Consider the following 26,720-nt stretch of genomic DNA (forward strand, 5'->3'; position numbering starts at 1 on the left):
GAGAATTTTCAACATGCACCAGGTAGGGGTGGAAAGATGTGATACCTTTCCTCATCCATCATGAGTCATGGCTGACACTCATATAACGAAAGAGCAGATTAGCACAAGGAAAGCATTACAGATTTATTTAATCAATTTTACACGACCATGGGAGCCTTAGGAAAGGAAGACTTAAAGACCCAGGAAAAGCTGCCTAGTTTGATGTTTAGGTTTGATGCAGAGCAGACAGCCAGGCAGAAATGTGACTGGACAAAAAGGATATGATCAACCTAATGGTAATAGAGAGGAGAAATGGGTCAAGTCGTGTCTATTCAGTCTTTTCGGCCTCTGTGTGTGATATTCCTCCCTCCAGGATATGGAGCAGGTTCCCTCTGGAACAAAAGTCTTGAAAGCCACTATCAGACAAGGTAGGTCAGAGAAACTCTTTATGGCCAGCTCCTACAGAAAGGCACGGGAAGATTAGAGTAATATTTCTAGATTTTATGACTGGCTTTGGGGGCAAACGGGCTCTAGTTTTTCTTTCTGAGACAGAGTCTTGCTCTGTCGCCCAGGCTGGAGTGCAATGGTGCGATCTCAGCTCACTGCAAACTCTTCCTCCCGGGTTCAAGTGATTCTTATGCTTCAGCCACTCAAATAGCTGGGATTACCGGCGTGTGGCACCACATCCAGCTAATTTTAGTATTTTTAGTAGAGATTAGGTTTTGCCATGTTGGCCAGGCTGGTCTCTAACTCCTGGCCTTAAGTGATCCACCTGCCTCGGCCTCCCAAGTACTGGGATTACAGGCATAAGCCGCCATGCCCACCATGCTCTAGTTTCTCTGACCCATTTTGGAAAAGAGGAATTCTAGTTTCTATGGCTTGCTTTGGGGAAGAAAGGGAAGCAGGAGAAAGAAAGGCAGGAGAAGGTCAGAAAGATCTTCTGAGCCTCTTTTCTTCAGTTCAAAGTATTCAACACGCCAAAGTGCCGTACTTTGGGTTCTCATCTTCTTTTCTTTTTTTTTTTTTTTTTTCCTTTTTTGAGACAGAGTCTTGCTCTGTTACCCAGGCTGGAGTGCAGTGGCATAATCCCGGCTCACTGCAACCTCCGCCTCCCAGGTTCAAGCAATTCTCCTGCCTCAACCTCCCGAGTAGCTGGGATTGCAGGCACGCGCCACCACGTCTGGCTAATTTTTTGTATCTTTAGTAGAGATGGAGTTTCACCATGTTGGCCAGGCGGTATCAAACTCCTGACCTCGTGATCCACCCGCCTCGGCCTCCCAAAGTGCTGGGATTACAGGTGTCAGCCTGGGGTCTCATTTTCTGAGTCCCAATAATCATTACATTTTTTTGAAGTCTTTCCTTAAAGTTCTTCCACCCTCATTTTCAGAATACATATTGTAGAGATCTGGGGTTTTGGTCTGCCTAGCGTCTTCTCCTTCTAGACAAGGAAAGGGAGATCACCTCTTCTCCCTTTGGCATCTCCAGTCCGTGTTGGTCATGTGACTTCACTGGCTCTTCCTTAGGGGCTTATGAAATCAAACTTGTCAGCTGGGATCTTTTATCAGAACCGACACAGATGATTGACAACATATGCTTTATTGAGGAGTTGTCTTTCCTGCCCTGCAGCTGTTGGGGTATCATAATGAGAGGAACCTGCCTGAGAATGAAGCTAATACACAGAAAAACTGAGTTGAAAGATAGAGCTACATCAGGAGAGGGGAAGGAAGAAGGGGACAGAGAGAGAAAGCCTATTTTAGTCCCTGCCACACTGGATCCAGCAACATTGTTCTGCTTGCATCTAGATCTTTTATTTCCATATAAACAAAATAGATTTAAAATAAAATAAAATTCATGATATGAATTCCTGAGAGCAACTAAAATATTTGCTTGTGACAGGGTTGCTATAGATACAGAGTTTCTTTTCTCTCTCTTTGGGGATGGTGGTGCTGCTGCTCAGGCTCATAGGGCTGCGCTGTGTCCCTATAGGACATGACCCAGTTGTTAAACTATTTAGCAATCTTCCTGTAACATTGCTTTATTGTCTGTGAAACACTTAATGTAATAATTCTCTAATTAGTTAGCTGAATAAACCTTTAACACGTTTTCATTCTATTTTGAAACAGTCATGTTTTTAACGCTCTTTGACAAGTTCTTATTTTTCTATTAACTTGGCCCACAGCGTCTTTTCCAGAAGTCCTCTCATCTGTCCCCTGCCAAGAGGTTCTCTCAGGATCTCTTGGCCGTGCTCTGCCCCAGGGAGTTCTGATGGGAAGGCTATATTGACTACAGCTGAAATGCCGTTACAGAAAAGCCTAGACTTAGGAGCAAATGAACTCAGCTCTCATCTCCGTTATCTGGTGTTTGGGTTGAGTGGAGAAAGGTGCTCCTCAGGCTCGGCTTCTCCAGCTTCACCGAAGCCAGGGACCGAAAGGAGAGGGCAGGCGTGAGCAGCAACCCGGCACCGGGCTAGCGTCCCGAGCCTGTGCACTGGGCCCTTTTCTTTTTCTTTTTTTTTTTTTGTTTGTTTTTTGTTTTTGTTTGTTTTTGTATTTGAGACGGAATCTCGCTCTGTCGCCCAGGCTGGAGTGCAATGGCGCACTCTCAGCTCACTGCAACCTCCGCCTCCCGGGTTCAAGAGATTCTCCTGCCTCAGCTTCCCGAGTAGCTGGGATTACAGGCACACACCACCATGCCCAGCTAATTTTTGTATTTTTAGTAGAGACGGGGTTTCACCATGTTGGCCAGGTTTGTCTCGAACCCCTGATCTCAGGTGATCCTCCCGCCTCTGCCTCCCAAAGTGCGGGAATTACAAGCGTGAGCCACTGCGCCCGTCCAGCACCGGGCCCTTTTCTTACTTTGGCCATCCTGTATTTGAGGTTGCTGTCTGGGCTCTGCTCCTACCCGAGGGCACCCCTGGAGTAAATTCTCGGGACGGCCTGGGAAGGACCGGCCGGGTGAGGACGCGCAAGGGGCCTGGAGGCGGAGTCGGGGGCGGGGCGCGCCGTCACCTGACTTGGTGACTCACCCGCAGCCGCGCTTCCTCCGACCCGGGCTCCCGGGCGGGAAGTCGGGTCCCGAGGCTCGGGCTCGGCAGACCGGGCGGAGAGCGACCGGGCGGAGAGCAGCCGAGCGGGCATGCAGCTGCGCGGGCTGGGGCTGCTCCGGCTGCCCACGCTGCTGGCGCTGCTGTTGGCGACGCTGCTGGCGGCAATGTTGGCGCTGCTTACTCAGGTGGCGCTGGTGGCGCAGGCGGCTCGGGCCCCGGGCGTCTTGGCCCAGCTCGGGCCGGCGCTGTGGCCCCTGCCGCTCTCGGTGAAGATGACCCCGAACCTGCTGCGCCTCGCCCCGGAGAACTTCTACATCAGCCACAGCCCCAATTCCACGGCGGGCCCCTCCTGCACCCTATTGGAGGAAGCGTTTCGGCGGTGAGCGCTCCCGGCCCTGCCGGGTGTTGTCCTGGGGAAGGGGAGAGGCGGACCACCCCGGGGCGCTGTGCAGACCACCACCCCACTGCACAGACGAGGAAACCGCCCCAAGAGCGGGCAGGCGATCTGCCCAGCGCCACACGGATTGAACCCACGCTCTTGCCCCCGCCCTCCTCCTGCTTCTTAAGGGACACCTTGGGTGCTCAGGAACCCTGGCTGGAGAGCAGGATACTATCTGGAAGAGAGGTTGCTCTGAGGCCTTGGGCAAATGACATGGATGGAGGGGACACCGTTTCCCCAGCTCCAGAGCTGGGGAGAAAAGTGACAGCTTATTTGAAGGGCGTCCTAAGGGATAAGTTACCCGAAGGGCTTAGACAGGCTCTCTTGAGGGACCAGGAATTCCCCAAAGCTGGCTGTCATTTATAGGCCAATTTCACCCCCTTGCCACTCCTCAGATCTCCTGGTAACAATTCAGATGGCAGAAGTCATCAGTTTCGTGCACTGGCTAAAACTCCCCTCCGTCCTAAAATCTCTGTTCCATATAAAATGTGAGATGTTTGCATCTGCGTTTATGCCGCGGTGGTTAGGCAATATGGGACTTCGTTTCTCAACACCAATCATGTGTCTGCTCTCCCTGCTTCCTCTTTTACAGACCCCTAGTTGGCGCCTCTATCTCTGTCACCCTTTGGCTGCAGACAGGGTGAATTTTGTCATGGGAGTCAGCCAGTCACACCGTAGACAAGGCAGGTTCCCCTGAGATGTTTGAAGAAGCCACACACTGTCCCCTCAGTGGGAGGCCTGTGTAGGTGGGACTGTCCTGAAGGTGTGTCGTGCCCGGCAGAATTGTAATTTGGTGCTAGCGGTACTGCCCCCTGGCATCCTCTGAGTGTGTCGCCGTACCCAGTGGATACTATAGAGCTTAATTGTGCTTGCAGGATGCTGAGCAGGTGGAGAGGTAATGCAGAGCTAACTAACTGAATAACGTGTTCTGACCCCAGATAGGACTGGTGCCTAGGCTCAGGCTGAAGAGGCCCAAGATGCTGACGGCAGAGATGGTTCATGCTCTGCAGTCAGAAGGCTCATGCTTTCCTTCTGTTTTGTACAACTAAATGTGTATTATCAGTCCTGTTTTAGACACACACTCGAATGGGACTTTGGTATCCAATCTGCTAAGGCCACAGAGGGGTGAAGATGTAGAGCCAAAGTGTCTGGTTGCATTGGGATAGTCAGGAAGATTGCCTGGAAAGTACTTGAAGGTTGTCTCAGAAGATCATGACTAGGGTTGGAAATACTTTTAAAAACAAACATCCTTATTATGTTTGCCGTGGAGCTCAGCTTGTAGAATTGGGTTTTCCTTCTGTGTCATACTGCTAAGTCAAACAAGGACTTAGTAATACGCTGAACTCAGTATGGCAAGAAAGCATGGGTGATGTAAGTTAACAATAGGTATATAACCAGGACTTGAATCAGCTGTGAGGTGGTTCGAAGGCAAGGCTTGGCATTTCAAGGCGGGTGCAGGTAATTACCTGAGGAGTTTGCCTAATTCATGGCCTCTGTGTGAAGCAGCCATTGATTATGCCTGGCATTGTTAGGAAGCAAGTCATAAAATGTATTAGCCCTTATGGCTCAGACTTGAAGGCATGCATGTGAGCATTCTAGGAACTCAGGAGGGCAGCAGCTGTTTCAGAGTAAAAGCACAGTGGGGTTGGAAGGATTTGGAAATATAGGGGTGTTCAGAAAGCACTGTGTGGTCAGGAACACACACAGCCTAGGCCCCAGATTGTTCAGAATCATGTAGCCCCTGTCTCTGAAGAGCCCAAGTTGTATCACAAACCCTGCTTTGAAACAGAATGCTTTTTGCAGGCAGAGGGTTTGGCTGTTAGACACATAGCTGCTGCTTCAGCTTCTAGAAGAGCGTCCATCGCATGCTAGTCACTTGTTTTTAAAAATAAATGAATAGCTTCACTCCTTCATTTCCTGGAAGGTGAAATTAACCCACATACCTTTGACATACTGCCTCACAGCCCTTTGAGTTTCCTGTTAGAATTTTACTACTAAGGTTCTAAGCCAGCTTCCAATTCAGATCTTGAAGCTGCTGGCAGCTTTAATTATCTGTTTAAAAAAAATTTATTTTTATGGCAAAATAGACATAAAATTTACCATCTTAACCTTTTGTAAGTATTTCAGTGGTCTTAATTTCCTTTTTAATCTGTCAAGGTTTTCCTATGAGAAGGGCCCTCAACACCCACCTTCATCCATTCCATTCTCCCATTGGTTAACTTCCATACCCTTCCAAACACGTCAGAATTTTCCCACCTCCTCTTCTGTGAAAAGGCATAAGATGTTCTCGCACAAAAGTAGCATATACAACCTTCCGGCTTACCAAAATCTATAAAATATTATTTAAACAATTGCTCTGAAGCCTATCTGGTCTTTTTTATTCGTCAGTGCCTTTAAATTTTTATTTAATATTCTCTGATTTTTGGATACCAACAAAAGGTACATTTTAAAGGCTCTGGTGAGAATTCTGGACCTTCTTTGTGGGGTTTATATGTAAACTAGGATACTTTTGTAGGAAGGTAACAGGAACCGTGACTCAATCTGGCTTAAACAATAAGAAACTTTATCTCACACATTAGGATGTCCAAAAGTAGGGATGAATATAGGGCAAGTTTACTAAGTGGCTCAATAGTGTTACCAGGGATCCATATTCTTTCTGTCTTTGCTCTGTCCTCTTTAGCGTAGCGGCAACTGGTCCAGCTGTCACTTACAGAGAAACAAAATTTTCTTGTGATTTGCTCAGAATAACTCTCCCTAACCCCCACATCCTATGACTAGTCAGAATTGGTTTTTGATTCCCAAGAGTGATTGATTACCATGATGGTTTCATTATTGGTTTTTAACATGGGCTTCATATATCACTTAGGAGTGTGGGGAAGCTTTTAAAATTCCCATGCCTGAATCCCATTCAAATAGATTCTGATTCTGAGGGCCTGGACATGGGGATTTTCAAAAAACTTCCTGAGTGATTCCAATGTACAGATTGGGGTGAGAATCTCTAGTTGGACTTAAAATGGGTGGCATGGATTTGAGGAGTTAGCTACAGTATTCACTACACATCTGTTTTTAAAATTTGGCTAAAATGCTTTTAAAATATGTTTACATTTATTTCTCAAACAGATATCATGACTATATTTTTGGTTTCTACAAGTTGCATCATGAACCTGCTGAATTCCAGGCTAGAACCCAGCTTCAACAACTTCTTGTCTCAATCACCCTTCAGTCAGAGTGTGATGCTTTCCCCAACATATCTTCAGATGAGTCTTGTAAGTACCTATGCAATATTAGTATAATATCCAGGGTGCTCGCTGATGAGGACTTCAGTGCCAAAAGCTGGCTCATGCTAGGAACCATTGCGAGTTCTCGACCAGTGAGTTTAATGATTCCTATTTTTAAAATAACCTTTATTCCAGCACTTTGGGAGACCCAGGTGGGCAAATCACAAGGTCAGGAGTTCAAGACCAGCCTGGCCAACATAGTGAAACCCTGTCTCTATTAGAAATACAAAAATTAACCGGACATGGTGGTGCACGCCCAGCTACTCAGGAGGCTGAGGCAGGAGAATCGCTTGAACCTGGGAGGCAGAGGCTGTGGTGAGCCAAGATCATGCCACTGCACTCCAGCCTGGGCAACACAGTGAGACTCCATCTCAAAATAATAATAACCTTTAAAGTCTGATTATAAAAGTAGTACATAGTCTTTGTTGAAAATTTGTAATTATAGTAAGTGCAGAAGAAGAAGAAATAAATCACTTAATAATCCCAGCAGACAGAATTTATCACTGTCATTTTAGGTGTATTTTTTTTTTGCAGAGTAAAACATTTAAGCATTTTACATAGACATAAATACAAACATAGTAAGCACTGACATGAAAATGGCAGTAATTCTGTACATGTGCATCATGTATTTTTGTTATATTTTTATACCACACTTTTTTGCAAAATATAAACATTTATGAATTTCACTAGTTTTCTGTGATATCATTTTTAATGGCTGAATAATGTTGTATCACTGCACTGTATGGATAAGCTGACTTGGCTTACCTCTTTTGAATATCTAGGTAATTTCTTTTATCTTTGAAAACATCTGTTTGTGTCCATGATCTTTATTTATAATCTAATTTTACACAAAGATAATGCAGAGCTGTGGGGAGAGGGTGGGTACAGCAGTTTCATTTGATTGACAGTATAATCAACATTTAGCTGCATGATTTTGTCCTCGTTGTTGCCTAAACGTTATTCTCTAGGGCTTTCCCCAAATTCTTTTAGAAAGAACAAACAAGTGGACATACCTTTTCTATAGGTTACACTGCCTAGGAATAATGTGGAATTGCACCAAGGAATCGAAGAAAGGCAGTATAAGGACACGTGTAACATAAGATTAGTGCAAGAGAGAGCAGACAGGGGAACTGAGTGTAAAGATAGAGATTGGGCGCAGTGGCTCACACCTGTAATCCCAGCACTTTGGGAGGCCAAGGTGGGTGGATCACTTGAGACCAGGAGTTCAAGACCAGCCTGGCCAATATGGTGAAACCTGTCTCTACTAAAAAATACAAAAAGTTAGCCGGGTGTGGTGGTGTCCATCTGTAATCCCAGCTACTCGGGAAGCTGAGGCAGGAGAATCACTTGAACCCAGGAGGCAGAGGTTGCAGCGAGCTGAGGTCACACAGCTACAATCCAGCCTGGGATACAGAGTGAGACTGTCTCAAAAAAAAAAAAAAAGAAAAGGAAAAAAAAGGATGCCACAAATTTAGAGAAAAGAGCAACTCCTTTATCCCTAGACTGTCTCACAGTTAAGTATGTCTTCATCCTGCTGGTTTAGATGAGATTTTTCAATAAGACATTTCTTTGAAAAAGAGTTTTCTTTCTCTCCAATTCTGCAGCTGTTCTTAGACGAGAAATGGGAAAATTCACCAACATCAGATATTATTTCAACTGATACTCTACACTCAGACACCACGTGAAGTAGGTTTTGCAACCTGAATTGAGATGGAAATGGTCATTACTTTGCCAAGGGATCTTAGCTGTCCCTTGGCAATATAGATAAGAGACTGTAAATTCCACAAAATGAAATGTATCGAGACTGGAGAGTCAGAGCTTATCTTTGAGTCAGTTCTACAAACTCTCTTTATTCTGAAAGGGAAGTTTCTTGAGACAAGGTGATTGCGAAATTTTCCTCTGAAGTATAAACTAGCTTTTAGTCTTTCAACTAGTTGCTGCTGCTGATGATAAAAGTAACACATATGAATGGAAATAACAAGATATCAAATGTCTGGAGTAGGAGGACATGTTGGAGGAAGTAATACATGTTAAAGCACCACTATTTATTAAAAATAAAAATATGCATGCCCTGAGAGGTGGGCTAGTTTTTACTGCAGATAAATTGACACGTAAATCAGCAGTTTGCCTGTAATGTGAAGAATTGTCAACAAAACTCAATGTCCATCAGTAGAGGAATGGCTAAATACATCTTGTCAATCCATACTAAACAGTATGATCACAACAGTTAAGAATAAAGAAGCAGTGTTACAGAGAACGCAAATGGAGAACTGCCAAGATAAACTGCTGAGTTAAAGAAAGCTGTATAATAATGTGTAGAGGTGGGCCCCGTTTATAGATCAACACACATGCAGGAACACACACATAAAGCAGTATTTCCTCCTTCCATGTACATCTATGTCAAGCCTAAGAAAAGGCCCGATAAGTGCTTCCTTCCTCTGAGGAAGGCAGAGGGAGGTGCGTGGGTATCTCAAAGGAGATTTTAGCCTTATCTATGTTGTTTTTAAAGGAGAATGTATGGTTACGTAATTTGTATATACACCCTCCAAAACAAATGTATTTATGGTGTAAAAAGATACAGAAGGGGCTTACTGAAAAGTAAATGATGTCATTGCTTTCCCACTTCAGGGAAGTGATCATTGTTAATACTAATAACTTGATTTTGAAGTAAAAATGGACATTCTGTAGCTATGTGTCCATATATTTGGAAAATCAAATCTCTCTCTAATTGTTATATATATTTTCCACTGAGTTGAATTACGGTCCTTTTTAATATCAGCCAGTTGTCAGCTATTAGAAAATAATTGGTATCAAGTATATGCAATATATTAAGGTTTTTAGGTGACTCTTTGTGCTATTTCTGGGAGAGCTCAAAACTAGAATGTGGCAAAAAATCTTTTTAAATGATGACCAATGGAGCAGTGAGCTCTAGGTAGCTGATTCAGAATTTGATATAGGCTGGGTGCAGTGGCTGACACCTATAATCCCAACACTTTGGGAGCCTGAGGCTGGTAGGTGGCTTGAGCCCGGGAGCTCAAGACCAGCCTGGGCAACATGACAAAACTCCATCTCCACCAAAAAAAAAAAAGAAAGAAAAATTAGCCAGTCGTGGTGGCACATCTATAGTCCCACCGGGAGGCAGGTCGAGGGTGCAGTGAACTGTGATCATGCCACTCCACTCCAGCCTGGGCAACAGATTGAGACTTTGTCTCAATAACAACAAAAGAATTTGCTGTAGATGGAGAGGAAACATAATTAGACTATGCTCATAAACAGCAATGTAATTCTTAGCCTGGCATTGGCTAACTCATCACTGTGGTCGTCTAATGGAAAAGGCTATCTTGTCATATGACTATCACCTGAGATGCTCACACTATTGACAGAGCACTTTTGCCTACCTGCAGCTAACTATCCTGTGAGCATCTGGATGGAGGTAGTGGTAGAAGGTGATAAACCAGCCCAGTATTAAATCATGAACCTCCAGGCCTTCATTGTCTTTGCAGTGGCAAAGTCCACAGCTGTTACACCCTTTAAAGCTGTTGCACCCTTTACAGCTTTAAATCTCTGTACCCTCTGTGGGTTTACTATGTCTGTGGTTGGCTCCACTCCAGACTTCTCTAAAAGACTAAATGACTAAATGGGCCAGCCTTAGGCAGAGTATGTTCAAAGATTGAAAGATCAGCCTCTCACCAGAAGTGGCTAACTGGAGCCCCACTCTGGATGGTGTGAACTTTTAATTGAGTGGGACAAAGCTGAATTATTTTTATTGAGGGGGACAAAGCTGAACTAAGCTAAGGGGATTTGGAGAGTAAGTCTTAAGGCAGATTTGGATGATACTGAGGGAAGGTGGGTACGGGACAAATAGAAAAACTGAAGGCAAAAGAGTGGTGATAACTCTCTGGCCTTAAGGGGAATCAATTTGAATGACACCTGGGGTGTCACCAAGGACTAGTAGAAACTGAGGAATGTTTGCATTTTTCAACTAAACTCTTAGCTTAACTAGGATTCTACTCTGTTGAGGAGAAGTTGGAGAGACTAACTCTCTTGGAGGGGAAAATGAGGAAACATGGAGATGACACCCAAATTCCTGACTTGAGTGACTCAAGTGACTGGATGGTGGTGCTGTGAGTCACTGAAATGAGGAACACAGGAGACCAGCAGGTTGAAGTGTGTGGAGGAGGAGGGAGGGAAGAGTTCTGTTGGGGCATGTGGAGTTGAAAGAATCTACAGGACATCCAAATGGAGATGTACAGGAGGCAGTTAGAGAAGTAGGTCATGTGCTCAGGAGAAAATAATGGTTCAGAAATATCAATGATGTGTTTAGGAAACTTACTGTGTGTCATGGAGGGATTAACAAAAGTTTGTGTGTGATTTTAAATCCCCACTACAGATACTTTACTTGTGAAAGAACCAGTGGCTGTCCTGAAGGCCAACAGAGTTTGGGGAGCATTACGAGGTAAGTGAACATGCAGTTTCATTGTTAACTTTCCAGTAAAGGGAAATTTTCAGTTGGTGCTTTGTGAAATCAAGCACAGCAAAACTGTGCTGCCTTGGATCCTTTACAGAATGCTTTGTTATGTAGTTCCAAAATGATTTCCATTGCACACGTACTACTTGAAGCATGGAGAGGTCGGGCACAGTGGCTCACGCCTGTAATCCCAGCACTTAGAGAGGCTGAGACAGGTGATGATTGCCTGAGACCAGCCTGAGCAACATGGCGCAATCTTGTCTCTACAAAAAATACAAAAATTAGCCGGGCACAGTGGCGTGGACTTGTAGTCTCAGCTACTCTGAAGGCTGAGGTGGGAGGATTGCTTGAGCCCAGGACATTGAGGCTGTAGTGAGCCTAGATCACATCACTGCACTGTAGCCTGGGCAATAGAGCAAGACCCCTGTCTCAAAAAAATACAAATAAATAAGCATAGGAGAAAACTCATTTGACCTTTCAAAAAGTGTCTGAAGGTTATTACATTCCTACAGTGCTGTAATTCATGGATGCTCTTGGGCCTGTAATGTTTATAGCACTACACATGCCCCAACCTCTTCTGATTAGGGAATTTTGTTTCAGCTATCGCTTCTGTTGCCTTCAGAAGCAAGCATCTCTCTTCCCTCATTTTAAATTCCTGTGGATTTAGAAACATAACTAAGTTTGTATAAGGAACAGTGTAAACATGCAAACAAGCTCTAGAGTTGGTTAGAGGCAATAGGCAGGGAGTAACTTTAAAAGCTTTTCCTGAGAATTTCAAGGTCTGAACTTCAAAGTTTGATATCAGGACATTTGCTGTTCAAAAGTTTCTTTCACCTTTCTCTCTTGGCAGATAAGATACTGTACTGACTTCCAAATATCAGAGATTTTAGAAAGGGAATTTAAAAAAATATGAACTAACCAAATTTATAGTAATTAAAATAAATTTTAATTTATTATAGTAATTATAGTTTATTATTACTATATAATAACTATATTAATTATAGTAATTATAGTAAATTACTATAAATTTAATTTATGGTAATTATATTACTATACAGTAATTTAATTCACGCCTGTAATCCCAGCACTTTGGAGGTTGAGGCAGGCAGATCACTTGAGGTCAGAAGTTCGAGACCAGACTGGCCAACATGGTGAAACCCCATCTCTACTAAAAATACAAAAAAAAAAAATTAGTTGGGCATGGTGGCGCATGCCTGTAATCGCAGCTACTTGGGAGGGTGATGCAGGAGAATAGCTTGAACCCAGGAGATGGAGGTTGTAGTGAGCTGAGATTTCACCACTTCATTCTAGCCTGGTGTACAGAGCAAGACTCCTTCTCAAAAAACAAAATAAAGGTTTGAGATTTGACTCAGATTGAGTGTTACCTAAAATAATCATTGTTATGCTACATATTTTTATACCCATAAGAAAATTTTATTCAAAATAGAATATGAAAATATCTAGATATTTACAACAAATGTAATTTTATTTATATATAATGTTAGTGATTTTAAGTTTTTATTCGTCTGATCTGCCTGTCTTGTCTGTGTCTGGTAAGGAGAAGAGACGCTTATTGATGTTTGTTCTGATCCATACCAAAATAAAGAACTCTAGCAAGGCTGGGCGTGGTGGCTCATGCCTGTAATCCCAACATTTTGGGAGGCTGAGGTGAGTGGATCACTTAAAGTCAGGAGTTCGAGACCAGTCTGGTCAACATAGTGAAACCCCGTCTGTACTAAAAATACAAAAATCAGCCAGGCGTGGTGGCACACGCTTGTAGTCCCAGCTACTTGGGAGGCTGAGGCAGGAGAAGTGCTTGAACCCGAGAGGTGGACGTTGCAGTGAGCTGAGATCAGGACACTGCACTCCATTCTGGGTGATAAAGTGAGACTCTGTCTCAAAAAAAAAAAAAAACAAAAAGCAAAATGGAACTCTAGTGAGCATGTAGTGACTAGATTTCTACTCCCAAGAAGTCCTTATTTTCTGTTTACCATCAGACTTTCAGAGTATTGTACTCTAAACTGATCATTATTGAGTGCAATGTCACTTAACAGAAACTTTCAAAGTTATTCTTCCCAGCATGAACCTGAGCTTGACGCGGTTGGGGAGAGGAAGGCATAGCAAAAATGACTGAACTCTTCTTAGGTTAAAAGTTCTCTGGCTCTATAACTCTCAGCTAGAATGAGGAATCTGAATAAAGTCACGGCCAGTCAGAGCCTGTCAACTAGTATATTAAGGGAATAATCCACTTGAGTAAAAAATGTTCAGAAGGTAGTCTTTGCAGCTATAAGTAAAACTGTATATTGTAAATTGACCTTTATAGTTTCATGGTGGTTTTTTCCAGCCATTTTTCCCTGTTACATTTAGGTGCCTTCTAAAAGTGACTATAATATTTGATTATAAAAATTCTTTCTCATAATGCTATAAATTTATTCAGAAACTGATATTTTATTAAATTACTATTATTTTGTGTTTATTGAAACGAACCCCAGGGTATGGGTACAATGAAGTAAAGCACTTTTATTAGATGAGTAGAGAAGGGCAATGGATTTTTTTTAAATTTGGCTTTGATTTAGAAATTATGGTAGAGGGTATAGGTATAACACTATATTTAATTATATTTGCCTTACTTGCGTCTGTTTGGATAATATAACTTTTATCATCTCAATTTGTTGATTTATAAATTAATGCAATAAATTTTACTTTCCTCAGGTTTAGAGACCTTTAGCCAGTTAGTTTATCAAGATTCTTATGGGACTGTAAGTATGATTATTGTATGTTACTAAAAATTGTTAGACAAATTACTACTGATAAAAATGTAACCTGTTTAGCTATTGCTTCCTGAAGGTTTATTTTCTCCAGATATTTATCTTAGCTGGTAAATGTAAATTTCATACTTTTTTGTTGTTCTAAATTAATATTTTATCAAATGCTTATATAAATAGATGTAGTCTTCATTGAGTTCAAGACAACAGAAAATTCTAAAACTAAATAATTTATTTTGTCTCACAGTTCACCATCAATGAATCTACCATTATTGATTCTCCAAGATTTTCTCATAGAGGAATTTTAATTGATACATCCAGACACTATCTGCCAGTTAAGATTATTCTTAAAACTCTGGTAGGTAATTACTTCATTCTAATCCATTGTGTATTCCGAAGATGTTCCCTTTATGTTGTTACTTCATATTGGTTACTGTTGTGTAGGTTGGAATAGGGGAATTTGTATAAGCACTGGCATTCTTTCCTCAATCCCTAGGGAAGTGTATTTCCTCAGCTGTGACGTGGTGGTTCCCCTTGAGAGTCGCCCTCCTGTTTTCAGTGCAAGAGCCACGTATAACATGTATTTAGCCAAGACTATTAAGAGAAAGACAGTTTAAGCATTGCCCATTGGCCGTTTACATACTCCTCCCTTTTGTCAAATCATGTGTCTAGACTTTTGGTTAGGAATACATGGTCGCCTGGGAGTGGTGGCTCATACCTGTAATCCCAGCACTTTGGGAGGCCAAGGCAGGCAGATTACTTGAGTTCAGGAGTTCGAGACCAGCCTTGCCAACATGGTGAAAGCTCATCTCTACTAAAAATACAAAAATTAGCCAGGTGTGGTAGTGTACACCTGTAATCCCAGCTACTGGGGAGGCTGAGGCAGGAGAACTGCTTGAACCCAGGAGGTGGAGGTTGCAGTGAAACGAGATCGAGCCACTGCACTCCAGCCTAAGCAACAGAGCAAGACTCTGTCTCAAAAAAAAAAAAAAAAAAAGGAACACATGGCCAGCATACTTTTAGTTAGTGCCCTTTATATTTTGTGACCTCCTCTTACTTTTTTTGTAAGTGACATTAGAAAGGAGTCTGGGAGCTCCTTTATGCCTAGGGAAACATTCCAAAGGAATATGGAACCTCAGGGGTGGTATGGGTTAGGAAGAAGGTTGACAATAACTGTTTTCTCCTATGGACTTTTGTTTATTGGTTAATCCCACCACCATCACCTGCCAATTTGTAGGGGTGGGGAGGTTTCCTCTCATGTGTTTTTGTGCCTTCACTTGATCATTTATGATTACACTATGCTATGTAAAAATTATTTTTACATTTACATTAATACTCTTAATTTTTTTCTCTGAAAGACACTTTTATCACTTTTAAGAAATAAATGATTAGTGTAAAAAATTTAAACAATATAAATATGCATCAAATAGGCAGTCATCCCATAATTTCATTTGCCTAAGATTGGTATACATTTTTATGTCCTACTTACCTCATTTTAGACTTAAAAAATGAATATATTAGGCGGGTCATGGTGGCTCATGCCTGTAATTTCAGCACTTAGGGAAGCAGAGGCAGGTGGATCACTTGAGGTCAGGAGTTCGAGACCAGCCTGACCACCGTGGTGAAACCCGTCTCTACTGAAAATACAAAAAATGAGCTGGGTGTGGTGGTGCACGCCTGTGATCCCAGCTACTTGGGAGGCTGAGGCATGAGAATCGCTTGAAGCTGGGAGAGGCAGGTTGCAGTGAGCCAAGATCGCACCACCTCACTCCAGCCTGGGTGACAGAACGAGACTCCATCTCAAAACAAACAAACAAACTAAATATATTAACACATACAATGTGACTTTTTAAAAAACTTAAATGAGACCATACTTTTGCCATTCCCCTCACCGTTTGTTTTTTTTTTTTTTGAGACAGAGTCTTGCTCTGTTACCCAGGCTGGAGTACAGTGGCACAATCTTGGCTCACTGCAACCTTGGCGTCCCAAGGTCAAGTGATTCTCTTGCCTCTGCCTCCCGAGTAGCTGGGATTACAGGCACACCTGCCACCACACCCAGCTAATTTTTGTACTTTCAGTAGAGATAGGGTTTCACCATGTTGGTCAAGCTGATCTTGAACTCCTGACCTCAGGTAATCTGCCTGCCTTAGCCTTTCAAAGTGATAGTGATTACAGGTGTGAGCCACTGTACCTGGCCTTTGCTACCCTTTCAACAGTTCAATATTTCATTTTATTTAACTAGTCTCACACTGAACATCCAAGTTAATTTACTATGACAAATACTACCACACTGTTCTTTTATACATAGATTTGTACACTTGTCAAGATTATTTCTCGAGGATAAATTCTTAGAAGTGAATTTCTGGGCTTAAGATGTATATGTTTTATTTTTTGGTACATTTTAACTTTTGGTATATACTGTCAGGCTGCCTTCTAGACAGGTCGGTCATAGCCACATATGCTTGGCCAACAGTGTGGTACATCTTTGCTATGTCTGTTGCTGATCTGATGATAAAATACATCTCCTGGTTTTAATTTGTACTTCCTTGCTTTTTAGTGAATATAAGCCATTTCTTTTTAACATATTAGGTATTTGTATATTTTATATTATAAACTGTAAGGTTTTTTGTTGTTGTTGTTGTTGTTTGAGACAGTCTCACTCTGTCACCCAGGCTGAAGTGCAGTGGCGTGATCTGGGCTCACTGCAGTCTCCACATCCTGTGTCTGAGTGATTCTCGTGTCTCGGCCTCCTAAGTAGCTGGGATTACAGGCACGCACCACCACACCCAGATAATTTTTTGTATCTTTAGTAGAGACAGGGTTTCGCCATTTTGCCCAGGGTGGTCTGAAACTCCTGAGCTCAGGTAATCTGCTGGCCTCAGCTTCCCAAAATGCTAGGATTACAGGCTTGAGCAACTGTGCCCCAGCCATATAAGTTTATTTTCTATGTTCATTTTGTCGTCTAGAATGTGAATGCCTTCTTTATTGATTTAATGTTTTAATGTTATATTTGTCTGTAGATTGTGCCACTGATACTTTTATGTTTGCTTATATTTATCTTATTTTAAAAATTTAATTTAAATTTTTTATTTTTTATTGTAGAGATAGGGTCTTACCATATTGCCCAGCTGGTCTCAAATTCCTAGTGTCAAATGATCCTTCTGTCTTGGTCTCCCAAAGTGTTGGGATTATAGGCATGAGCCCCCAAACCCCACCTTATACTTGTATTATATACTTATCCAGCATATATTGTTGTGAAATTTCTCTAAATTTCTAATTTGTTTTAATAACTATATTTATAGTGCCTATAGACATTTAAAATTTATTTTTTAAAATTATTTTTTTAGACAGTGTTTTGCTCTTGTTGCCCAGGCTGGAGTGCAATGGCACAGTCTCAGCTCACTGCAACTTCCACCTCCCAGATTCAAGCGATTCTCCTGCCTCAGCCTCCTAAGTAGCTGAGATTACAGGTGCCCGCCACCACGCCTGGCTAAATTTTGTATTTTTAGTAGAGACAGGGTTTCACCATGTTGGCCAGGCTGGTCTTGAACTCCTGACCTCAGGTGATCCCCCTGCCTCAGCCTCCCAAAGTGCTGGGATTACAGGCATGAGCCCCCAAACCCAGCAAATTTTTTCTTTTTTTCTTTTTTAGCAAAAAACCCAGCTAACATTTTTTTTTTCCTTAAGAGATGGGCTTTTGGCATATTTCTCAGGCTGGTCTTGAACTCCTGAGCTCAGGCAATCTACCTGCCTTGGCCTCTCAATGTGCTGGGATTACAGCCATGAGCCACCACACCTAGCCACAAGTTTTTTAAAGAAGGAATGTATTTCAGTCTTATCCTTTCTATCATTTTTGGCTTTGGGAAGTATGCTGAGAGTCCTTCTCTACAACAGGGATATAAATATAAAAATAACCTCTTAAATTTTCTTTTAATATTATTATACTTTTTCTTACTAAATTCTTAATTCCATTAGAATTTACTTTAGTGTATCAAACCTGGTAGACATTTTAATTTTCCTTTCCAAATGGTTAGCCAGTAATGCCCTCATTTCTGAGCAGTCTACAATTTCCTATTGCTTTCAATTATAATTACTAAATACTAAATTCTGATAAACACAGAAGTTACTTTCTGAAGTCATAATCTTTACTAGTTTATCTTCTTGGGCCTGTATATATGGTTTTAATTTCTATAGCTTTAGCAGTTTTGATTTTTGTTTTTTGTTTATAGTTTGAAGTCTTAAACTTAGGGAAAAGTTGTAAAAAGAGTGCAAAGAACTCCTATATACTCTTTTACCCAGATAAGCCAATTTCAATTAAAAATTTTTATTTATTAAATATTAAATTTAAGCTTTATATTTGCTTTATTCTTCCTCTCTAAAAATATTTTTCCTAAACCATATGGGTTTAGAACAATATTTGGAAACTATACTCCCTTATTATTTCAGGATGAATTTCTTTAAAAAGGGACATTTAATAACTTCAGTATAACCATCAAAATCAGGAAATTGACACGATACTGCATCTAATACACAGACCCATTCAAATTTTCATTGATCCAACAATGTCTTTTATAGGTTCCACATCCCATCCAAAATCAGGTGTTGCATTTACTTGTATATCTTTTCGGCCACTATTAATCTACAACTGACCGTCTTGTCTTTTAAGACCATGACATTTTTGAAGAGTATAGGCCAGTTACTTTGTAGAATATGCCTTAGCTTGTCCATTTTCCACAAGATTAGATTCAGTTATGCCTTTTTGGCAGGAACAAAGCAGAAGTGATGCTATGTTCTTCTCAGTGCCTATCAGGTGACACAATGTCTTGTTTATTTCATTTCTGGTATTGTTCACTTATAACTTGCCTAATATGTCATCTACCAGGTTTCTCCACTGTGATGTTAATTAAAAAGCATTTTGGGCTGGGTGCAGTGGCTCATACCTGTAATCTCATAATCTCAACACTTTGGGAGGCCGAGGCAGGTGAATCACCTGAGGTCAGGAGTTCGAGACCAGCTTGGCCAACATGGTAAAACCCCATCTCTACTAAATACACAAAAATTACCCAGGCGTGGTGGCAGGTGCCTGTACTCCCAGCTACTTGGGAGGCTGAGGCAGGAGAAATGCTTGAAACCCGGAGGTTGCAGTAAGCCAAGATGGTGCCACCGCATTCCAGCCTGGGTGATAGAGCAAGACTCCGTCTCAAAAAAAAAAAAAAAAAAAAAGCACTTTGTACTTCATTAAGTACCTTGTCAGAAGAAATGAGACCTGTGTAAAATCCCATTCTTCATCCAGCATTCACTCACTAGTTTTAGCATCCACAGATGGTTCCTGCCTAAATCAGTTGTTCCTAAGGTGGCTACCAAGTGGTGATTCTTCTAATTCCTTCATTCCTTCTATCATTTATTACTTGGCATTTCACTGTAAGGTAGAGCAATCCCTTCTCTTTCATTTAAGTATTCATTATTTTTTATCAGTGTGGATTCATTGATTACTATGTTACTCAGGATTATCATCTGTCACTTTCCCTGTTTAATAGTCAAATTGTCCTGGCTTTGGTCATTGGAAGTTCTTCAAGTTGCCTCTTATATCCCTGGCATGTTCTCTTTAATTTTGGAGCGCTTTCTCACTTTTTGGCACATTATGTTCCAGACCTGCCTTCCCTGTCCCAGTCTTTTCTCTGTCCTCAGAGTTTTCTTCAAGGAACCCTTTTAGTGGTGAACAACATTTTGAAACCTAGGTGTGCTCATTGCTACTAGGGTATCATTGCTTGTAGACCTTCTAAGCAGAGAGAGATAGAAAATATGTGTACATATGTATATATACATTTATATGTACACACACACATCTTTCCCTATTTTTATATCAGGAGTTGACAAACTATACCCCAAAGGCCAAATCCAGTTCACCATCTATTTTCGCAAACATCGGGCTTTGAGTTTTCTCACTCTGTCACCCCTAGGTTGGAATGCAGAGGTTATTAGCTCAGCTCACTGCAGTCTGAGCCTCCCAGCCTCAAGCAATCCTCTCACCTCAGCCTCCAGAATAGGTGGAACTACAGGCATGTGTCATGATGCCCACATAATTTCTTAAAAATTTTTTAGTAGAGATGAGGTCTCATTATGTTATGCAGGCTGGTCTCAAACTCCTGGGCCCAAGTGATCTTCCTGCCTCAGCCTCCCAAAGTATTGGGGTTACAGGCATGAGCCACTGTGTCTGGCCTTGCAAATAAAGTTTACAGGAATATAGCCATGTACATTTGTTTACATATTGTCTCACTCTACAATTGCACAGTAGAGTAGGTGTAACAAACTCTATGGCTTGCAAAGCCAAACTATTTACTGTCTAGCCCTTTATGTAAAATGTTTGCTAACCCCTGGTCTATGTTAAAAACCACAACTTTATATTAATAAGCTCAATTCCAATTAACACCTATAATTCTAGCTCCCTTCTCTGAGAGTGAAAACCCTCCTTTTATCCTCAATATATTTATCTGCACAATCCCCTTGTATGTAAAAGATTTTTTTTTTTTTTGAGACAGAGTCTCACTCTGTCACCCAGGTTGGAGTGCAGTGGCACAATCTCAGCTCACTGCAACCTCTGCCTCCTGGGTTCAAGCGATTCTCCTGCCTCAGCCTCCCAAGTAGCTGGGACTACAGGTACGTGCCACCACGCCCAGCTAATTTTTTGTATTTAGTAGAGACGGGTTTCACCATGTTGGCCAGGCTGGTCTTGATCTCCTGACCTTGTGATCCACCCACCCCAGTCTCCCAAAGTGCTGGGATTACAGGTGTGAGCCACCATGCCTGGCCTAAAAAAGATTTCTTAACTGTATCAGCAAAATCCCTTCAGCCTTGATGAAGAGGGAGTCTTTAAGTTTTGATTATCTTGTTGGACAAATCTTCTCCCTTACTATTTTTCATCTTTTAAAAATATAGTGTTTATATTTTATATAAATATTATATTGGTTATTCCTCTAGCATATACATAAAATTATTAACTTAATTTGTCCAAAAATTTCTCTGGGACACTTGTATTAAGTTTGCAATGAATTTCTTAGTTGGGACTCAAATTTCAGAACTGTGGGAATTGTAAGTCCTGGTACTTAAATGAATGCTCCATTTTTCCTTTGCTCTATTCCCAAACACAGTGGCAGCCAAGAACCATCTTGCATTGTTGGCAGACTCCTACATATTGGGAATTTATAAGCTTGCTCTCCTCCCATAGAGCAAAGTTACAACTCACTGTCTAGAATAAATATGATGTTTCCAGAGGATTTTTCAATACTGACATGTCATGTGAAGTATATATGATGAAGAATTTCTATTTCTTCTCATTCTTTTTTTGCTGAAAAATAAATTTTAGCCAGGCATGGTGGCTCATGCTTGTAATCCCAGCCTTTGGGAGGCTGAGGCGGGCAGACGGCTTGAGCCCAGAAGTTCCAGACGAGCTTGGGCAACATGGCAAAACTCTGTTTCTACAAAAAATGCAAAACTTAGCTGGGCATGGTGGTGGGCGCCTGTAGTCCCAGGTACTCCGGAGGATGAAGTGGGAGGATCACTTGAGACTGGGAGGTCAAGGCTGCAATGAGCTGAGATCATGCCATACTCCAGCTTGGGCAAGAATGAGACCCTGTCTCAAAACAAAAAAAAATATTTTTAAAGGAAGCAGACATATTGGAAGCAATTCCAAATGTATTAGATAGGTAATATGGATTGTATATGATATCTGTAGTATATAAGTGTTAAATATGTTTTGCTTGCAGGATGCTATGGCTTTTAATAAGTTTAATGTTCTTCACTGGCACATAGTTGACGACCAGTCTTTCCCCTATCAGAGCATCGCTTTTCCTGAGTTAAGCAATAAAGTGAGTAAACTGTATTGTAGTCTGTCTACAAAAACTTTGGGTATTGTTTCATTACAAGTTTGTGGCTTAAATGTTTATTCTTATGGATAGAATCAAAGTGTAAAAATTAGATGTTTATGGTTTGTAATTTTTTTTTAACCTCCATAAAACTTTTTTTGTTATTGCTATAACTGTTACTGTATTGTTACTGTAAATATAAACAATCTCTGGGGAAGTATAAATAGAAATTTAACAACTCAAGGTAGAAGACTTGAATAATTCTCAAATTACATATGGTTAAGATAATATATTTATCAAGTTGTCCAACAGTGCATTTATTATAAATATAATTCTTTGGAAATCCCTAAATGACGATTTTTCTCTCTGAGAAACTACATGAAGTAGGGAATTTTAGAGTGAGGGCGCTTTCTTAGAAAACAATGGTAGTTTCAGTTGACAGTGTTCAAACTGACTATATTATATGAACCAGTGGAGCTGGGAGGGACCCCAGTATCCCCTAGTTTGATATCCCTGTAATACAAAGAAGGTACCTGACATCCAGAGAAGTGACGTGCCTTGTCTGAAGTTGTGGTTAGGAAGGGACAGAGCCAGGACTCTAAATTCCATCCTCTGGCCGTAATTCCAAAACTTTCTCCAGTGTTATATACATAGGCTAAAATGCTCACAGCACTTGTGTTTTTGTTTCCTTTTGTTTTACTTTTTATTATGGCAAATTCCAAACATATACAGATATAGAATAATTTAATGAATTCCCATGTTCTCATCACGCATATTCAAAAATGAATACATGGTCAATCTTGTATCACTTAAACTCCTGCAGAAAAGCCCTGCCCCGCTCTGTTGTTTTGAATAAAATCCATCACCATATCTCACCATAAAAAGGCCTGTTCTTTAAGGAAAAATAACCATAATACATGACTGCAGCTAAAGAATTAAGAGTAATCTAGACACCCAATCAATATTCACATTTCTCCAGGTGTCTTTTCCTCTTATTTAAAAAATTATTTTTAAAAATTTGCAGTGGGATACAAATAAGCTCCATAACTGCAGTGAGTTAAATGTCTAGTAATTCTCTTTTGATCTATGGGTCCCCTCTTCCCACTTCTTTTTTCTCCTGGAATTTGTTGTTGAAGAAACTGAATCATGTGTCCTACAGTTTCCCACAGTCTGGGTTTTGCTGATTGCACCCCATAGTGTCAATTAACATGTCCCTGTATTTACTGTAAAGTGGTAGTTAAATCTTGTCTTGATCGAAATTTGATTTGTGGTGCTAGGAGACAAGACTACTTTTCAGGAATTGAGTACTTATAACCCATAGTTTGATAAATGTGCCAGGAACACCTTTCATGGAACTTTAGTTACAGACAATATTGAGTTCTAATTTTTCAAGTGACCTATAAAGGGACTGAGGTAATCATTAAAAATAACCAAGTCACTTATTATAGAGTCTACAGGGGAATTTTTCAAGCTGATAGTAATTGAAGATGATAGTCCTTTGAAGGACAATAGCTATGCTTTGTAATAAGTGAATTTTGACTCTAAAATTGACAAGAGCAGTGTTTTCAGAAGTTTCACTTCGGAGACATTTGTTTTGTTGTATGCTTACATGGAAGATGAAACAGCATGTCAGTAGACACTCTTGAAACAGGAGGTACTGCCAGAGATAGATATTTCTATCAGTAAATCTGGGATTAGCCCAAAGTATACTGAGAATTTATTGCTAAAATATGGTAAACAAATGATTTTGACAAAAGCCTCAATAGCTATCATCCTTTGAGTATGTGTGACTTAATAGAAATTTCCTTTCTGAAATTTTCTATTCCTAAAACTATGGTACTATATTATTTTTAAATGAGTCATCTAACATCACATGAAACTAATATATAGTCATAGTGAAAAAATTAGCTGTCAGATATCAAATGCAAGCACAATTGTTAACAATTTCCAGGATCAAATCTACATTGTACATTTTAACTTGAATAAATATGGCTTTTACAGGGAAGCTATTCTTTGTCTCACATTTATACACCAAATGATGTCCATATGGTGATTGAATATGCCAGATTACGAGGAATTCGAGTCCTGCCAGAATTTGATACCCCTGGACATACATTATCTTGGGGAAAAGGTAAGGAGTTGTATTTTAATTTTAATTATTATTTTTAGACAGAGTCTTGCTCTGTCACCCAAGCTGAAGTGCCATGGTGCAATCTCAGCTCACTGCAACCTCAGCCTCCCAGAATCAAGTGATTCTCCTGCCTCAGCTTTCTGAGTAGCTAGGACTACAGGCACATGCCACCACACCCAGCTAATTTTTTGTATTTTTAGTAGAGACAAAGTTTCACTGTGTTAGCCAGGATCTCCTGACCTTGTGATCCGCCCACCTCGACCTCCCAAAGTGCTAGGATTATAGGCGTAAGCCACTGTGCCTGGCCAGGAGTTGTATTTTTTAAGTTGCAGAAGTGAATATTTGAGGTCTCACATTTCTTATTTTATGACCTAGTGTTTGCTCATTTTAATTGTGATTGGCATATCAGTAACACCGTTGACAGATACGATTCAATAACTACTATGTGTCTATTGTGAGCAAGTCATTGTGAGCAGGTACTGCCTAAAGTATTAAAAAGGGAAAAGAAGAAAACAAAAAGTGATTACAAAAAGTAGAACATGATAAGTAAGTTCAAGAAATGGTTTCATGGATGAGGTATCACTTAAAATGCTTTCGAGAGATCACAGAATATATTCATGTTTCTGGTAGAGGAAATGCCATAAGGAAAGGCGTGCAAAAAGTGTAAGATATGCTTGACAAGTATGTAGCTGGAGGAGAGGGTAGCAAAGAGTAGGAGGTATTATAGGGTGGTGATTAAGAACTTGGCTTTGGAGCCAGACAGCTTGGGTTTGAATCTTGCGTCTGCCATTATAAACTAGGTGACCTTGGGCAAGTTGTAACATCTCATCTTCAGTTTCCCCACCTCTAAAATGAGAATTAATAGTACCATGTAATTTTTTTAAGAATTAATATGAAGTGTTTACAGTTGTCAATATTATTAGAGTAGACATGGGGAATAGTGGGAAATAAATCTGGAAAACTACATTAGAGGGCCTTCAGTGAGGAATGCCAACTTCATTAGGACACACTGGAAACAAAAATTTCTGAGCAAAGGAGTAACATGATGGGAACCACACTTTGGGAAAACCTTTGGGAAAGGTTTTCTGACAACTAATTTTTTCACTATGACAATGTATTACTTTCATGTGATGTTAGTGTGATGTTAGGGATATATACTGCTTTAAATAATAAACTGAGCATCTCAAACTTACAGTTGGACAGATTGGAGTTCTGGACCAAAAGGGTGATAGTGGGAATGGAAAATAATAGACAGAACTGAGAGACATTCTGGAAAAATCCATAGAACTTGGCAACCGATTGGCTCCAGGAGAGGGAAGAGGTATATACTCTAGGATGATGATAGTACCCTTACTAGAATACAAAAATCAGGAGAAGCTGGAGAAGGGAGCTCAGTGACTGCAGATGTTGTTTTTTGTTAGCTTGTATTTGAAGTACAGCTAGGATTTCCAGTTGTATTCAGCAGGGAATTTGAAATATGAATTGAAGCTCAAGAGAAAGGGTTGAGGAAAGCTGAAGATTTGGGAGTTATTAACACTTAAAGTAGATAAAATCTCAGATATAAAGGGAAACAAAGAGGCAAAGAGACAGGATTCAGGAAACAATTCCTTGTCTTATTTGGAAGAAATTACTAACTCTTAGTAAACATGCTCATCTTTTGTGCATAAAATCTTGTAGCTTCAATAAAATGACGAAAACCAGATCTTTATAATGAGTACACTTCTTTTAAAAAGAATCTTAATATTTTTCTTCTAGGTCAGAAAGACCTCCTGACTCCATGTTACAATAGAAAAAGCAAGTTGGACTCTTTCGGACCTATAAACCCTATTCTGAATACAACATACAGCTTCCTTACTACATTTTTCAAAGAAATTAATGAGGTGTTTCCAGATCACTTCATTCATTTGGGAGGAGATGAAGTGGAATTTAAATGTTGGTAAGATGATTCCTTAACACCCACTTTAAAAAAAAAAAAAAGAGGCCGGGTGCAATGGCTCACGCCTGTAATCCCAGCACTTTGGGAGGCCAAGGCAGGCAGATCACCTGAGGTCAGGAGTTCAAGACCAGCCCAGCCAACACAGTGAAACCCCATCTCTACTAAAAATACAAAAGTTAGCTGGGAGTGGTGGCGGGTGCCTGTAATCCCAGCTACGTGGGAAGCTGAGGCAGGATAATCTCTTGAACCCCAGAAGAGGAGACTGCAGTGAGCTGAGATCATGCCACTGCACTCCATACTGGGAGACAGAGCAAGACTCTGGTGGGGGTCGTGGTGGGGGAGGCAAAAAACAAAAAAACCTGTTGCACTGAAGTAGCTGTAGAGGGCTCCACAGCATAAGGAAGACTTGAGTAACATCCCTGCTTGTAAGGGTTTAAACTGGGCAACATGACTCCTGAGATCGTAGATTTTTCTAGAATGTACATTTGGGTGGTATGGCAAAGTAAAGCTTAAGAAAGAAAAACAAGATGCAGAAGAAAATGGAGATTCAAAAAAAAGATTACCATGAAACAACAACGCCTTTAGTGAAAGAGGTCAGTGATTAAATAGGGAAGGTTTTTCAAATAAAAATTCTCTCTGCAAGTGGCTTTAGATGGAGGAGAAAGGTGGGTAAGGTAGAGCTACAGGAAATCAGCTTCTTGAAAAAACTGTTTGCAATGGATAATTAAGATAACTTAAGTTTTTAGGCTTTTTACTAACAAACTTTAATAGTTTTAAGTCTGCACAACTGATGTTAGGGATTTATACTGCTTTAAA

General features: G+C 40.8%; 2 protein-coding genes across 3 annotated transcripts in view; one reads left to right on the forward strand and one right to left on the reverse strand.

The window, feature by feature from the left end:
• Positions 1-3,087: 3,087 nt before the first annotated feature.
• HEXB (hexosaminidase subunit beta) overlaps positions 3,088-26,720 on the forward strand; it is a 28,144-nt gene continuing 4,511 nt past the window's right edge. Inside the window, exons 1-8 of the mRNA XM_012462166.3 lie at positions 3,088-3,404; positions 6,585-6,730; positions 11,133-11,198; positions 13,923-13,969; positions 14,223-14,333; positions 21,739-21,840; positions 23,839-23,968; positions 25,724-25,904. Of these exons, the coding sequence (XP_012317589.2) occupies positions 3,115-3,404; positions 6,585-6,730; positions 11,133-11,198; positions 13,923-13,969; positions 14,223-14,333; positions 21,739-21,840; positions 23,839-23,968; positions 25,724-25,904 (1,073 nt within the window). The 5' untranslated portion in view covers positions 3,088-3,114. The remainder of the gene's footprint in view (positions 3,405-6,584; positions 6,731-11,132; positions 11,199-13,922; positions 13,970-14,222; positions 14,334-21,738; positions 21,841-23,838; positions 23,969-25,723; positions 25,905-26,720) is intronic.
• The window catches only part of GFM2 (GTP dependent ribosome recycling factor mitochondrial 2), a 56,641-nt gene continuing 50,583 nt past the window's right edge, over positions 20,663-26,720 (reverse strand). The window contains exon 22 of one of the 2 annotated variants that reach the window (XR_010342602.1): positions 20,663-21,605. The gene's annotated coding sequence lies outside the window, so the exon portion shown is untranslated. Of the gene's footprint in view, positions 21,610-26,720 lie in introns of both variants that reach the window. The other variant, XR_010342601.1, reaches the window with a different exon arrangement.

The sequence above is a fragment of the Aotus nancymaae genome, unplaced genomic scaffold (genome assembly GCF_030222135.1).
Source record: "Aotus nancymaae isolate 86718 unplaced genomic scaffold, 86718_ANA_hifiasm-v0.15.2.pri h1tg000014l, whole genome shotgun sequence".
NCBI lineage: Eukaryota > Metazoa > Chordata > Mammalia > Primates > Aotidae > Aotus > Aotus nancymaae.